The 17,317-nt window shown below is 51.5% G+C and overlaps 1 protein-coding gene across 1 annotated transcript in view; it reads right to left on the minus strand.

Moving 5' to 3' along the window:
- Window positions 1-379: 379 nt before the first annotated feature.
- Window positions 380-17,317, minus strand: part of fras1 (Fraser extracellular matrix complex subunit 1) — a 601,677-nt gene continuing 584,739 nt past the window's right edge. Inside the window, exons 72-74 of the mRNA XM_038791813.1 lie at window positions 17,014-17,219; window positions 16,153-16,299; window positions 380-2,145 (exon numbers count right to left, since the gene is read on the minus strand). Of these exons, the coding sequence (XP_038647741.1) occupies window positions 1,567-2,145; window positions 16,153-16,299; window positions 17,014-17,219 (932 nt within the window). The 3' untranslated portion in view covers window positions 380-1,566. The remainder of the gene's footprint in view (window positions 2,146-16,152; window positions 16,300-17,013; window positions 17,220-17,317) is intronic.

Genomic DNA, 17,317 nt, shown 5'->3' on the forward strand with positions numbered 1-17,317 from the left:
TCGTATCCAAAAAAAGGTTAGGTGGGGTTACGGGGAAAGGGGGTGGTGTGGATTTAGGGTAGAGTTATGGGCTTAGGTAGGGTGCTCTTTCCAAGGGCCGGTGCAGACTCTGAGGGCCAAATGGCCTCCTTCTGCACTGTAAAGTCTGTGATTCATGAATAACCTCAGCCGGTATGGGATCTGAACGTGCGCTGCTGGCTTTTCTCTCCATCACTAACCAGCTGTCTAGTGAAGTGAGCTTATACAGCCCCTTTAATGATGGCCCAATGAGCATCGGTGTCAAAATAACATTTCATATTTTGTGTTCATACATAAATTTTAGTTGAAAAATGCGTTAGTGAAAATATGTAAAAGAACTATAAAATACAGACAGGATTCATTCACATTAAATAGAATGTCCTTTATTAGTTAAAAACCTCATGATAGATAACGTAGTAGTCGGTTTATTCATGTCATTAGCTCAATATACTGATGTAATGATAAAACTACAGCACCACAATTGGATCACTCAGTTAACAACACAGACAAGTGCTCACAAAGGGCTGATCCATACTGAAAAGTAAATGTCAACAGTGTTTTGTTTCTCACTGATATATAATAGAATAATTGAAGACAATGTTGTGCTATTGGATCCCACCAGCAGGGCCTGCTGGGGTCCTCTTGTAGATACAGTAATATAACAATTCAAATATGATTTGTCACACAGCTCCATGAAACAGTTTAACATAGACCCTGAAATGTGCTTGTCCTACTCCACTACACAGGATATAAAAAAGTGACAGTATATAATATAATTCATAGCAAATTGGTATTCGTCTAAAATAAAATACAAACTGAGATTAGACTGGGGTTATTAACGGTGTCCAAATATTTAACAATACCTTTCTTATTTTGGTTTGTTTAGTTCTATTTACCACATGTATAAAAATGATCATTTGAAAAAAACACTTTTCAAGTTGAAATAAAGCCAATGAGAACGACAATCATTCAGAAACACACAAGCTGTCGTTGTACACGTTAACCTGGATGAACTTTGCCTCAATCAGAATTGCACTTAAAGAAGGATATTTACACAGATCATCCAGTTATAAACAAACTTTTACGTGAAACACATATGAGTTCATGGCTGGAAACAAGGCAATAATACTCGAGTGTAATTTTAGTGGTTTGATCTTTTGCAGGTATTTTATACAATTCAAATAATCATTCAACCCAGCTATAAAATAAAAAGAAAAATCTTGAATATGTAAAAGCATGCACAATGATTGAGCTACCAGTAGAAAAATATTAACAGAGATTATGGGCAGACAGAAAAGACTTCACCAAAAGCATGTCATTTTCAATAGAGCTTATGAACAGATATGCACCTGGTTGAATAAGTACTGTATTAATGCCGTACATGCTTGCATAGAATGAGGTAGCTCAATTGCAAAATGGGTCACACTGCACAATAACTACCACTCAAACCATTTTCCCTTTTATTACAATTTTTAAAAAGACTGTTCTCTTGCCCCCCAAACCCTGCCACAAAAAAATTACATATTTTGTAATAAGATTTGTCAATCATCAAACTTCTGTACCATCCTGTAAGTTATTTTGAAGCTTAACGTTGAGGTTTACCTGCTTAACCTTGACACCTTTTACCCGAATTATATCATCATTTTTATTTAATATATTGATGTTCTTCTCTGTGCAATACTTGCTATTTAAATTCTTCTCCAGCCTATTCAATGCCTTGTTGCGAATTTCAACTTTTGTGTTCAATGGATATTCCTCTGGCATCTCCTTGGGCAACTTCTTCTTATGTTTACATTTTCTTGCTAAAAAGCAAGCAGCAGTGAGGAACAGGAGTAGCAGCATTATAGCAGCAACAGCACCGCCTATTGATGCCTCTTTGTGTGAGGTCAATGTCATAGCTTCAGACTCCAGCCTTAAGTTCTTCATGTTGGTGCCATTCTTGACCTGATCATTCTCATTGTCATAAATCAAAGAGTCATCAAGTGTTAGCTTGCCATTCTTGTCCACCAGGTCTCGCTTTTGACGCCTGAGGCGATAGCTTAACGAACGTTGAACCCGTGGTCCAGAAAGGGATTCTGGACCAATAATATAGATGACTTGCAAGTACCATTGGTGACCAGCTTCCACCTGTTAAGAAATAATGAAGCTATAGCAATAGAGTTTTGTCAATGGCATTTTAAAATGTAGAGGCAAGACAAAGTAAGGCCTGGCAATGGCCACTTCAACAAGAGAGAATCTAACCATCTCCACTGGCATTATCATCGTTGAATCCCACACCATCAATAATGGGAGTTATGTAACTGGAAAAGCCATATCAATACAATGGTGACAAGAACAGGTCAGAGGCTCGGAAATCTGCAGTAAGTAACTCACCTCATGACTTCCCGAAGCCTGTCCACCTATGTAAAGGTACAGTCAGGAGTATGATGGAATACTCTTCAGTTGCCTAGATGAGTGCAGTTCCAACAACACAAGAAACTTGACACCACCCAGAACAAAGCAGTCTGCTTGATTGACACCCTATCCATCACCTTAAACATTCCCTCCCTCCACCAGCATTGCACAATGGCAGTGGCGTAAACCATCTGCAAGATGCACTGTTCATTCGACAGCATCTTCCAATCCTGTGACCTCGACCACTTAGAAGGACAAGGGCAGCAGACACATGGAAATACCAGCACTTGCAAGCTCTCCTCCAAACCACACACCATGCCTACGTGGAACCGGAGTGCTGTTCCTTCAATATTGATGTGTCAAAAACCTCGGATTCCCTTCCTAACAGCACTATGGGTGCATCTGAACCATAGACTGCAGCAATTCATGAAGGCAACTCACCATCACAAAGGAAATTTGGGCTGAACATTAAATGCTGGTCTTGACAGTGATGCTCACATCCCAAGAAGGAATAGATTTTTAAAAAAGTTTAAATTTGATCAGAATCCACTTTGAAATATTCTACTTGTAGTTAAAAATATTACAAATGATAAATAATTTGTGACTTTTGTTTCCATTCAATGTAGGAGGAGAGTTCTGTAGCACAGACCACCTTCTGGTACTTCACAGAAGTTTACGTTATTGATGTGTGAGCTTTGGAAATGAGTTGACTTTGAAAGGCATCGCACCCAAATGCACTGCTGTCCTCTTCAATGAATTGGGATTAGGAATGGGCTGTTTTTGTCTCCCAATGGAGGTATAGCGAGGAAAATGTAGCTATCCTAACAGAGATCCAATGTGTATTTTTCCTGTTAGTTTGGTTCAGCTGCTCATTGAACTCCAGTGCTCCCTCATCGAGTGCACATAATTTGAGGTTGGCCTGTGATATTCTGATCACCATGAATATTTGAACAAATATGTATATTAATTATCCTCCCCACTCTCTGAAGCAAGTATGATTTGAAAAAGAATATCATTGATCTTTTTTAATAATAAATTTAGAGTACCCAATTATTTTTTTCCCCAATTAAGGGGCAATTTAGCATGGCCAATCCACCTACCCTGCACATGTTTGGATTGTAGGGGTGAGACCCACGAAGATATGGGGAGAATGTACAAACTCCACACGGACAGTGACCCAGAGCCGGGATCGAACCCGGGTCCTCAGCGGCGTGAGGCAGCAGTGCTAACGACTGTGCCACCGTGCCACGCAAGAATATCATTGTTCAAGTCTTTTCCATGTTGCCATTATTTATTTGGGAAAGGCAGTGTGTTGTGCAGGTCAAATTAGGGTAATGGTCCCTCTCTGATTTAACATGCGTTCTTTAGTCTGATCTACTGCACCAGTCCAAGGTTCCAGAAATACAGAATAAATGAACCAGAGCTGTGCCAAGGAGAGCACAACCTTGATGAGGAGATAATTTAATAGTTTACTTACAAAGACAGTCTGGAATATACTGGATCAAGGGAGATTGTCTTGTTTGGCAGGTGTAATGGTACAAGCTGTATTTCTCAAGATACATGGTTCAGCAGATTTGGCAGAATATAGAGTTTGAAGTTATTGCAATTAACCTCGGAGAAGAAATATGTGAACATCAGACACTTTGGGCGCGATTCTCCGCACTCGCGGAAAATCGCGACGTTGGCCGTGAAAACGGCCGAATTTTGCGACGGCCCAACACGGCCCATTTCCCGAGGTATTCACGTCCGGAAAATGGGCTAGGAACGGGGCCGCGTCAATCACGTGCGCGATGACGCCGGAACACGGCGACGAGACGAACACGCCCATGTGACGCCGCCCGACACCGTAAAAAGGCGCGGGCGAGCACAGAAACTAGGCCAGGATGTCGGAGCCCAGGAGAGCAGCTCCTCGATTCGTGGAGGCTGATGTGGAGATGCTGCTCGAATCAATCGAGCAGAGGAGGGGCATCATCTGCCCGCGTAGAGGGCATCGCCACCCTGCCAGCAAGGTGCGCCAGGCCTGGCGTGAGGTGGCTGCTGCCGTCAGTGCTGTGGGGCAGACCCCTCGCTCTGCTGACCAATGTCGGAAGAAGATGCATGACCTCACCAGGGCTGCCAGGGTAAGTGCCAAGAGGGTGCCCCCGGGTCACAACCAAACCTCCCCCCCTTTACTTAATCACCCACCTCCCTCCCTGGCACGGGGGGTGGAGGGGGATTGGGGCAGAGTGAGTTGAGGGTGGTTCACAAAGTTGTCACAGACCCAGCGCTCTGGCCCCCGTGGAGAGATGATACCTGCTGATACCTGCCGTATTGTAATGATCTACCTATGCCCACTCCCCCAACAGGACAAGACCGCTCACAACACCCGTGAGCGGAACAAGACTGGAGGGGGTTCGCCCATCCTGCGGTCCCTCACCACGTTTGAGCAGAGGGCACTGGACCTTGTTGGGGGATCTGCCACCCGGGAGATCGCGCAATGCGAGTTTGGCGGAGCTGCAACAAGTGAGACAACCCTGCATGACAAACATCCCCCCTCCCCCATCCTCTGTCCCTTCACACACCCTGCCGACTGGGACACCTCCCCCATCCTCTGTCCCTTCACACACCCTGCCCACTGGGACCGTCCAGCGCCCGGCCGAGCGAATCTAAATAACTCGTTTCATTCTCTTCCCTAGGACGTGATGCCGAACGACCAGGGCCGTCTGCCTCCAGGCGGACACAGGCCCCCACCTCACCCGGGGCCGCACGACAGAGGGTGCCCGATCAGCGGGGAGTCCCATCCTCTCCAACCGAATCTGTGGAGCAGGACGCCCAGAGGGCGGCGACACAGCCAGAGAGAGAAATGACCCGCGAACGCCCTGCGGCCTCTCAGCGGGCAGATGACATAGAGGAGGCGTCAAACCAAGACGACCTCGAGCTTGCGGCACAGCTATCTCCCACACCATCCACCATCCCAGAGACACTCACCCCGGCTGGCCTATTTAGTGATGAGGCTCCTGGGTCACAGTCTGGGTCGCACATCACAGCTGAGCAGGTACAGCAGGTGGAGGTCGGAGCAGCCGAGGGCCCGGACTGGCGGAGGCCAGGCCAGGCCCAGCATGCAGCTGGCTCCCAGACGTTTTCCGAGTTCCTGGACTTTTCAACCCACCCGCACAGCCGATGCATCAAGAAACCCAGGGACACAATGACGGGATGAGGGCTGTCTTCCAGACTCTGCAGACGCTGTTAGAGGAGTCGAACCGCGTCCACGAGCAGGGAGTGGTGCCGCTCATGGCAGCAACCCAGGCCGACACCGCACGGGTGGCATCCGCGGTGGAGGCAATGGGTCAGGTTATGCAAGGCGTTGGGCTTAATGTGCACGCGTCATCCTCGGCCCTGGACAGGGTTTCCCTCTCACAGGCAGCAATGCGCCAGAGCCAAATCGACATTGCCGGCGGCTGCGGGCCTTGGCCGAGTCTCAGCAGGTCATGGCCCAGTCGCAGCACGCCGTGGCACAGTCCCAGCAGTCAGTCGCGGAGAACATCAACCGCCTGACACATGTGCTGGATGGTGTCGTGCACTCACAGGTTGAGCTTGCACAGTCCCTGGCGGGAATGTCTAACTCCTTGGACTCCGTCTCTGAAAACCTTTGAATCCTGGTGGATACCGTTGCAGGCCTCCAGGACTGGCAGCACCAGGTGTCGGTGGTGCGACGGGGAACCTCCCCGCTCGCACCTCTGTCCCAAAGTAAGGCCCGGGGGCCACTGGGCTCCCAGAGGGAGGAGGAGGTTTCGGGGCCCGTCCCATCAACTCCATCACGGGATGTCCCGGAATTCTCGGCCTCCCCCCGTCCCATCCCTGGTGCATCGGGTGGGCAGCAGGCAGAGCAGGGTGGCACAACGTCACCCGAGACGCCCGCAGAGCAGTCTGGCCCATCAAGGCCGAGTCTCCCCAGGAAACGCTTGCCGAAGGAGAAACTAGTCGAAGGAGGCGATTCGCAGCAGTCCTCCTCCACTCCTGCTGTATCATCTGGGGAATCACTTAGACGTAGTGTTAGGGCCCGTAAGGCAACAAAGAGAGACACTTAGTAGGTTGGCACGGGTGAAGGGCACAGTTTAGTTGTAGGGGCTAGGGCACCTGTAAATGTTTGTTCACATTAAACGCACTGTTCCACCTTACTTGTAATACCGTGTGATTGTTCCACAGCCACAGGAATCGTGTCGCTGGGGTTGACGAGCGGTGAAACTTCGGTGCCGGGTGTGCAGTCCCTTCCCTCCTACCCCCTCCCACAGCTAGCCCACGCGGGCACATGATAGAGTGTCCGTGACGATCTCAGCGGCCACCAGGTGGATGGTTCAGCTATTGCCATGGGTCAGACTCTCTCTAACGATTCTGAGCTCACAGCTCTTCGCAGAGCGGGCTGTCATCATTCCACATGGCACTGATCACACCCGCTGACACAGCCATCGATGTTGTACCATACCGTCTGGACCCAGTGATAAGGGTGCTGTCTAAGTGGAGCAGTGTACACTGAGAGGGGGTGGGGGGCTGTGGTGGTGGCAGTTGTGTGTTGACCCTCTGCACGACTAGCGATGCAGGTGGTGGTTTGGTGTTCAGCAGGGACGTCGCATACGACGCGTGAACCGTGCTGCCACCAAGGCGTCACGTGCCCGCCGTCCTCGCCGGGTCCGTTGTGCCGCCTCCTGGACATCACCAGCACCTGGGTCGTGTCTGCGTGCTGCACCCGCCACTCCGCCAGCCTCCTCCTCCTCCTCCCTCTCCTCCTCCTCCGTGCTGGCACCACTGCCACTGGCTTCTCCCTCCGCCTCCTGCAGCAGGTAATCTCCCCTCTGCATCGCGATGTTGTGCAGCGCACAGCAGACCACAACAATGCGAGCGACTCTGTCGGGCAGGCACTGCAGGGCCCCTCCGAAGCGGTCCAGGCACCTGAATCTCATCTTCAGGAGGCCAAGGCAGTGCTCCACCACACCCCTGGTTGCTGCATGGGCCTCGTTGTATCGTGTTTCCGCATTGGTCTGAGGCCTCCGTATAGGCGTCATCAGCCAAGACCTCAGCGGATAACCCCTGTCGCCTAGCAACCAGCCCTCAGCCGGGGGGGACGCCCCTCAAACATCATAGGGATGTACGACTGCGCCAGTATGTAGGAGTCATGCACACTCCCTGGGAACCTTGCACAGACGTCCATGATCCTCATGTGGGGGTCGCATACCACCTGGATATTCATGGAGTATGTCCCCCTCCTGTTTGTGAACACCTCCCTGTCCCCTGCAGGTGGGCGCATGGGGACGTGAACACAATCGATTGCCCCCTGCACCATCGGTATCCCGTCCACGCTGGCAAATCCACAAGCTCGTGAGTCTTGAGTTGCTCGGTCCTCGGGAAAGGTGATGTAGCGATCAGCGATGGCATAGAGGGCGTCGGTCACATCCCGGATACACCTGTGGACCGATGACTGGGAGATCCCGGAGAGGTCCCCGCTCGGAGGCTGGAAGGAGCTGGTCGCATAGAAGTTAAGAGCGACCGTCACCTTGATGGCAACCGGGATCGCGTGTCCTCCCCCCGTTCCACGTGGGGCGAGGTGCGCCACAAGGTGACAGATATGTATCACCGTCCGCCTACGCAGCCGGAGTCTCCTCCTGCAGGTGATGTCCGTCATTGTTAGGGAAGAGATCCGGACACGGTACACCCTCGGCCTTGGTCGTTGCCTCTGGTGCCGTGGCTGCACCCTCACTCTCTCCTCTTCCTCCTCCTCCCCCCCATGCTGCTCGACGACTGGCAACTCCTCGGCCCTTCCCTCTGCTGCTGCAGCTGGCCCTGCATCCACTGCGGGTTGTGGCTGTGGATGCTGCTCCATCTCCAAATGCAGTGCAGCGGCCCCAACCACTGCGCAGAACATAGCCGTTCTGTTCACAGACATTGTGCTAACCTACAGAAGGGTGGTGGGGGCAGAGAAACGGGACATGTTAGACGGAGGTTAGTCTACACCTCGGCAGCCGCCTGCCTCGGGATACCTGTGTGTTCCGGTGGCCTGGTCGCGCTGCTGACACACGGGCAGCCTAACACCTGATCACTTTCTGCATCCAATGGGCAGTTAACTACGTCCTCTTCACCGGTGCGTCAGTGGCCTGTGGCCATAAGCCACAGGGCAACCAGCGGCCGTGTCCTTGTGACCGGCACGCCATGGCATGGTGGCAGACATTTTGTAACCGGGGTTGGACGGGTCACTCGCTCACTCTCTCCCTACCCACCTCCGTCTCCCCCACTCCCCCCTCAGTCTCCCCCACTCCCCCCTCCGTCTCCCCCACTCCCCCCTCAGTCTCCCCCACCCGTCTCCCACACTCCCCCCTCCATCTCGCCCACTCCCCCTCCATCTCCCCCACTCCCCCCTCAGTCCTCCCCCACTCCCCCCTCAGTCTCCCCCACTCCCCCCTCAGTCTCCCCCACACCCCCCCTTCCGTCTCCCCCACTCCCCCCTCCATCTCCCCCACTCCCCCCTCCGTCTCCCCCACTCCCCCCTGTCTCCCCCACTCCCCCCTCCTTCTCCCCCACTCCCCCCCTCCGTCTCCCACACTCCCCCCTCCGTCTCCCACACTCCCCCCTCAGTCTCCCCCACTCCCCCCTCCATCTCCCACACTCCCCCCTCCGTCTCCCACACTCCCCCCTCCGTCTCCCACACTCTCCCCTCCGTCTCCCACACTCTCCCCTCCGTCTCCCACACTCTCCCCTCCGTCTCCCACACTCCCCCCTCCGTCTCCCACACTCCCCCCTCCGTCTCCCACACTCCCCCCCTCAGTCCCCCACTCCCCCCTCCATCTCCCCCACTCCCCCCTCCATCTCCCCCACTCCCCCCTCAGTCTCCCACACTCCTCCCTCCATCTACCCCACTCCCCCCTCCGTCTCCCACACTCCCCCCTCCGTCTCCCCCACTCCCCCCTGCTCTGGACCCCCCTCCCGTTCTTGGGGATGCCTTCCCCGTTGTGGCCAGACTCCAGCAGTGCGCTGAGCGGTGCGCTCACCTCCTTGAAGCTCTCATCAGCCAGCACGACTGGTTGATGAACTTGAAAAGCAGGTGTGTTGGCCGCCGTGAAAACAGTGCGTGATGACGTCGGGACTTCGGCCCATCTGGGCCGGAGAATAGCGGGGGGCCAATAAGTAGCGATTCTGGTCGTGTCGGGGGGGCTTTCGAGGCCTTTGCCGGGAATCCCAACGTGTAGTTTGTGCGGGGTTCGGAGAATAGCGGGAGGGCGTTGGACCTACGTCGCCGTGAAAATTTGCACGGCCCGCTATTCTCCGAACCGGCGTGAGTGCGGAGAATCGCGCCCGTTGTCTATCGAGCGGAGAATCCCACCCTAAGTGCTGACATCTAAACTGAATGGGGGGGTGTTCCCGATGTGAGGGAACCATTCTGGACATGCTAATGGGCCAGCAATCGATCCATGTGAAACTAGTGTAATTCCAAATAATGACGGCATCGGATTTTCTGGGGTCGGGATTGGCACTGAAGAGCCTGGGAAGCTGGAGCTGCATATAAGCACTCCACTCCCGACAAACTCTCATTCCAGCCAAGACAATGGCATTATGGAAATCGGCCCCGAGGTTCACAGACGCGGAGCTGGAGATACTGCTGGATGCTGTGGAGGAGAGGCGGGACACCCTCTTCCCCGGGATGGGAAGGAGGCTGCCATTTGCCGGCGTCAACTGGGCATGGGCAGAGTGGAAGAGGCGGTGAGCACCGTGAGTCGCATCATGAGGATCAACCAACAGTGCCGGAAGAAGCTGTACAACCTCCTCAGGATGGCCCAATGAGTAACCAGCAGCGTGCTCCTGGCACCACCCTAGTTCCACACACCCCTACCCCTATGTGGCCCCAACCAGGCAGACAGGTAAGTAGTGCTGCTTGAGGAAGGTCCGCCCCCCAGGCCAGCCGGGGTGGCTCTCCGCTTCTGTGCTCCTGGCACCACCACCCCCGACCCCTCGGGGGCGATTGAACCCCACCCACCGCAGCCCACCCTGCACCAGATGCCAACACCCATACTGTCCACCATGGTCGGGTGGCATGCACATTGGGCCACTAACTCCGGTCCTGCCCGCATCCAAGTATCTGACACTTGTGCATTATCTGTCCCACCAGGAGAAGGCTGCCCACAACCATCTGGAACGCGGGAAGACTGGAGCGGCCCACCAGACCGGTGGGTCTTCACCGCTGCGGAACAGAGGGCGATGGACCCGGTTGGTGGGGTGGGAGAGCAGGCAGTCGCTGAGGCAGAGGTCGGCATAGGGCAAACAAGTGAGCCACCAATGAACTGCGATGTCCTATGGCACGTGAGTCACCACCTCCCACAACACGCCTACCCGTGATCTCACCATGCGCCTTGTCTTCTGTCTTGCAGGTCACCTTACGACGAGGTGGGAACACCCAGGGTCCCTCGCCCCCAGCCGCAACCACACAACACCCCGGAGCAACTGTCACTTTTGAGCCCACACCAACTTTTTGTCACAGCTGTCACCAGCACCCCCACCATCCCAGAGACTCTCACCTCGGTGGGTCACCTTAATGAAAAGGTTCCTGGGACACTGGTGCACACAACACACATGCTGCAGTACATCAGGTGGAGGTGGAAATTCCTGAAGGGACGGCAGTTGAAGGGCAACCCGACCACAGGTACTAGCTGCCATCCAGACAGAGGCCAGGCTTCTGGAAAGGACGATTCCATCAATGCTGTAGATGCAGATGGTGTGCTGGGGGACTACAGAAGGGAGTGTCAGCAACCATCCAGTGCCTGCAGGTGCAATTGGAGGAGTCCAACCAGCTGTACAAAGAACAAAGAAAAGTACAGTACAGGAACAGGCCTTTCGGCCCTCCAAGGCCGTGCCGACCATGCTGCCCAATAAAACTAAAATCTTCTAAAAGAACAAAGAAAATTACAGCACAGGAACAGGCCCTTCGGGCACAGGAACAGGGCCTTCGGAAGGAGGGCCCTTCTGTAGGAGCAGGAGGTGCTGCTGACAATGTGTGTCACCCAGGCCGACGCTGCACAGTTGACTCGCACGGTGGAAGCTTTGGGTGCGAGGGTCACGGCTATGGATCAGGATTTCCAAGGCCTGGGGCACTCTGTGCGGGCGATGGCTGAGGCACAGGTCAGGGCAGTCATGTCACAGGCAGCCATATACTAGGGCCACATGGAAAATGATACAGCGCTCCAGAGCGTGAGTCAGTCACAACAGGCCATGGCTGTGGGCATCAAGAGCACTGGTCTGGCGCTGGCTGATATGAGCTAGTCACAGCGGGACATGCCACAGTCCCAAAGAGATGTTGCACAGTTCCAGAGGGAAGTGACACAGTCCCAGAGGAATGTGGCACATTCCCTGTACTCCGTGGACTCAAGCATGGAGATCCTGGTCGACGCGAGAGTGGACCTCCAGGACTGGCAGCGCTAGGTGACGACGGAGCCCTAGGAGCTCTTTCTGGCCACACCCCCATCACAAGGAGCAGCCTGGGGGTCATCAGGCACCCCGATGGAGGAGGAGATGATGGGGTTCATGCCGGTAACTCGCACAGGGAGGTGCTGGAACACTGCAGTGCCTCTGAATTTCCCCACTTGCCCCGGCACGTCGGATGGGCAGCTGGCAGAATCGGGTGGCACCGTGCCACCAGGAAGACTATCAGGCCCATCCAGGCCTGCTCGCTCCAGAGGACAGCCGCCAAAGGGGACCCAGCCACAGGGCAGGTTACACAGCAGACCACCTCAACATCTGATGTACCTCCTGGGGACCCACCTAGATGGAAGCATTAAGATACATAAGATTAGAAAGATAGACACCAGTTAAGTTGGCACGGGTGTGGCACACAGGTTAGTGTTAGGAGCTAGGGCACAACACTTGTATGTATCACAATTAACACCTGTTCACCAATGTTCTAAACTGCCTCGGTCCTCTGTCCGAAGGGTGTGAGGGATGGGCTGGGCTGGGTGCAGTGGGTGGGGCATGGTGAGGGGGCAGTGGTGTGTGTGTGTGTGTGGGGGGGCGGGGGGTCGGTGGTGTGGGTGTTGGAGAAATGCATGGGGAAGGGACCCCAGGACAGTCCGACATTCCTCCCGGAGTCGCCAGAGGATTGTGGCAGAGACATGTGGGTGCCATGTGGTAGGGCGTCACTGCTCACCACCCCATAATCACCGCAGCCCTCCCCCCCCCCCCCCCAGGCCCCATACCCACCTCCCCTGAAGGCTTGGAGGCCTGTGTAATGGAATGGCCAGCATGTATGCAGGGAACACCGGGGCAGACAGTGGAATGAGAGATCAGGGTAGGAGTCAGACTCTGTCAAAAGATGTGGATACTGCGGCCAACACCCTGTGGTGAAGCTGGTGGGTAGTTTTGGGGAGGGGTACAGGTGCTGGGGTGATGAGGGAGGATGGTGTGCAGGAAGGGGAGGCAGGAGATGGGGTGAGTAGCCATGGCGGGGTGGGCGTGGTATGTCGGAGTGAGTCAGGACACTTCAGCTGCCGGTGGCCAGGCCACCTAATCAACAAACCTGGAGAAGAATAGGTTGACCCGTGCATAGCGGCCCAGGGCACATGTCGTGCGACCTCCTGTGCCTGCCCGTGCCCTATGCCCTGCCAACGTAATAATAATAAAAACACGCTTGTTAGGTTAATTAGACATTCTGAATTCTCCCTCAGTGTAACTGAACAGGTCCCAGAGTGTGGTGACTAGGGCATTTTCATAGTAACTTCATTGCAGTGTTAATGTAAGTCTACTTGTGACACTAATAAAGATTATTATTATAATAAGAAACTAGTATATAAAGAACAAAAGGATAGTTTTGAGATGAAGAAGGGAGCTTGTACGAAGATGCAGAGTATATGGGAAGAGTTTTAAACTCAGAAAAGAAAAGCATGATGTGGATATAATAGGCCACGAGCAGCAGTGTGAGATATTGGATAAATTAATCATAACGAGAGAGGAAGTGTTCGAGGAGTTGGAATCCTTGAAAGTGGATAAGTCACCAGGCCTCGATGGATTACTTCCTCGGATGCTGAAGGAGTTCAGGAAGGAAATAGCAGATGCTCTGAGGATTATTTTCCAATCTTTACTTGACACAGTGGAGGTGCCTGAGGACTGGAGAAATGCAAATGTGGTTTTGTTGTTTAAAAAGGGGACAGAGCAAAGGCCAAACAATTATTGGCCGATTAGTCTTACTTCAGTAGTGGAAAAATTGTTAGCATCAATCCTGAAAGATTGGATAAACTGTTACTTAGAAAGGCATGGACTAGTCAGGGATAGTAGCATGGCTTTGTTAAGCGGAGGTCACATTTTTACAAAATTGATTGAATTATTTGAGGAAGTGACAAGGAGGATCGGTGAGGGTAATGCAGTGGATGTTGTCTACATGGATTTTAATAGGGCATTTAACAAGGTCCCACGTAGCAGACTGGTCAAAAAAGTTAAAACCCATGGGATACAGGGTAATGTGGTAAATTGGGCCCAAAGTTGGCTCAGTAACAGGAAACTAAAGGATAATGGTTGATGGTTGCCCTTGCGAATGGAAAGCTGTCCCAAGTGGTGTTCCACAGGACTCCCTGCAGTTTGTTTTATAAAGTAACAATTTGGATTTGAATGGGGTGGGGGGGGGGGGGAGGCATGTTTGGGAAATTTGCAGACGACACAAGAAATGCCCATGTAGTGAATAGTGTAGAGCAGTGCATCTCAAACTATCTGATGCGGCGGACTGGCAGTTTTTTTTTTCAATGTGCCAGGGACCGGTGAGCGAAACAAGCCAATCCAGGATTACTGTTTCTTTCTTTTCTGGAAACACTCCAAGTACCGGCAGACGATGGCTCGCGTACTGGCACCGGTACGCGTACCACACTTTGAGAAGCACTGGTGTAGAGGATAGCTGAAAACTGCAAAATTATGAAGATGAGTTGGTGGAGTGGGCAGGAAAGTGGCGGATGGAGTCCAGCTCGGATAAGCGCGAGGTAATACATTTAGGTAGTTCAAAGAGCAAAAGGGAACACGCAATAAATGGGAATATACTGAGAGGAGTAGATCAAGTGAAATATCTTGACGTGCAAGTGTACAGGTCCGTAAAGGTAGCAGTACAGGTAGATAAGGTTGTAAATAAGGCAAATGGAATTCACTCCTTCATTGGCAGAGGTTTGGAATACAAAAGAAGGGATATAGTGATGGAACTATATAAGACACTGGTGAGGCCACAGCTGGAGTATTGTGCGCAGTTCTGGTCACCACATTGCAGGAAGGACATGATCACTATGGAGAGTGCAGAGAAGTTACTAGACTGTTGCCAGGGCTGGAGAATTGTATCTACGAGGAGAGACTGGAGAAGTTGAGGTTGCTTTCCTTGGAACACAGAAGGCTGAGGAGTAACATAATCGAGGTATACAAAATTGTGAGAGGTACAGATACAGGAGGAACCCGTTTCCCTTGGCAGAGAGTTCAAAAACTAGCTAGGGGCCATAGATTCAAGCTAAGTGGCAGAAGGATTAGGGGGGACATGAGGAAAAACTTTTTACACAGAGGGTGGTGGGTGTCTGGAATTTACTGCCTGAGTTGGTGGTGCAGGCAAAGACCCTAAACACTTTAAAAAAGTAGCTGGATCTGCATCTTAAATGCTGTAAGCTGCAGGGCCGTTTGCAGAAAGTTGGGGGGGGGGGGGGGGGTGCTGACATTGTAGGACACCATCTTGAGGCACGTTCTGAAGTGGTCTCACTATGTGGCCATAGTTGCCGGGGCCTCTCTTGTGGGAGTACACACACACGAGGCCATGGAGGCCCCCCAGCCTGCTGCTTCCAGGCAACTGCCGGGATTTGGTCTCAGCTGGGAGCCCTGTCCTGGAGGCAACCGTAATCTGCCCAACACTGGGTGCTTAATTATTCCAACTGCAACATATCAGCCATGATTGAATGGCAGAGAAGACTTGATGGGCAGATTGGCTTAATTCTATCCTATATCTCATGGTCTAACTGACCACCTGCCACTGCCAAATGGGTAGCCATTGCCAGTGGTGACCCACCGGCAGCAATATCACAAGGAAACAGGAACACACTAATTTTAGAATCTCCTCCCGGTCCCATTTTCAAGTTCGCCTCTTGGGGACCAGGAAGCCTTATGTGCCACATCAGCGATATATATTGTTAAAGGTATTAATGCACTTGACACAAAATGTAAAATGTGATTATTAGATTCTTCAATGCTTTTGTTTGAATCTTATTGTTACAGTAACTACTGCACGAATGGGTCATACAGCCACTTCAGGGATGTCCCATAGATGAGGAATTGGGCAGGAAATGCACCCATGTATATGCAACAGGAAAACTGCCATTGTAATGCCCCTAACAAGGGTGGCACGGTGGCACAGTGGTTAGCACTGCTGCCTCACAGCGCCTTTGACCCAGGTTCGATTCCGGCCTCGGGTGACAGACTGTGTGGAGTTTGCACTTTCTCCCTGTGTCTGTGTGGATTTCCTCCGGTTGCTCCTGTTTTCTCCCACAGTCCAAAGATGTGCAGGTTAGGTGGATTAGCCATGCTAAATTGCCTCTTGATGTCGAAAAAGATTAGGTGGGGTTACTGGGTTCAAGGGATAGGGTGGGGCGTGGGCCTAGGTAGTGTGCTCTTTCAGAGGGTCAGTGCAGATTTAATGGGCCGAATGGCTTCCTTCTGCAGTGTAGCAATTCTATAATTCTTCTATTATTCTAAAAATGTAAATTAATTAAACAAACAAACCTTATAAAGAGCATCAACTTTCATTGTGAAGCCATCCACTCCTGGTACATCCCTCATTGTGTGAAACTCCGGTGCATCAGATGCAAACTGAGCATCGAATGGTACATCATGAAAATACTGGTCAGTTACTTCTGGTTGGTTCCGATCCTTTAAAAAGAGAAAATATTAATATTTCACAAAACCAGAATTCAGGAGGCAATCTATAATAGGCAATTGCAGTCTGTAATCAGACTGTGTAATCATTAGCAAATCATTGGTAGTATTCAGGAAGAATCTTATAACAGGATTGCATGAATTATAGGGGTTTTCCAAACTCATAATAGAGCTGTATAATCATTATTAAGTCAAATATAATTTTCAGGAGCCAGTCTATAATAGAACAACATAATTAGAAATGAACAAATGCGGCAGACTGAGTGGAAGGCCAAAAAGTAGAATATGGACTTACTGGGAAGATATTCCATTTTCATACGCCTGCGCAAGCAGCATTCCAGGTATATAGAAAATCAATAAGGGGCCCCAGAGACAGACTGAAGATTATATAGTCCCCACACAAGATGACCAAAACGTTTTGAGGTTTTGAAGTCAGAGATGGCAGTAACCAAGAGTGCAACTGCAGGCCTTGGATTTCCTCCCACGTGTTCTGGTGCCCAGAAGAGACGGGCAAGATTCTCAGTAATCACAGCCCCTCGGAGGCTAAGTCTAATTAACTTTGGCCTGTTTATTGTCTCCAAAACCTAACCCTAACCCAACCAGGGCACAGATAAAAGCTGATCATTTTATATATGTCTTGACAGCTAACGTCAAAAGGGAAGAAATTTCTCCATACAATTTTGATAAGTAATTTTTTTTTAAACGTACCAAAAGGAGGAATCTATGTTTCAAGTGTTTGTTGGGTTGGATGCAGCCATACTGTGGGCCCTCATTATAGATAGTTCCAGTGGGATCAAAAAAAGGGACATAACCATCTTTCCCGGTGCAGAGATACACCTTCTCTAATTGCAGCCTGTAGGCAGAGTTGAGATTTTGTTCAGGATTCCAAAGCACACGTCCATACAGTCTCTGACCTATTAAAACAAGAAGGCATGTGAGTCATCATCTCCTGGGCAATGTTTTATCATGTGGTTGTGACACATGTCCGATGATAATTGTCCACATCTTGCTA

Source organism: Scyliorhinus canicula, chromosome 3, assembly GCF_902713615.1.
Source record: "Scyliorhinus canicula chromosome 3, sScyCan1.1, whole genome shotgun sequence".
Lineage (NCBI taxonomy): Eukaryota > Metazoa > Chordata > Chondrichthyes > Carcharhiniformes > Scyliorhinidae > Scyliorhinus > Scyliorhinus canicula.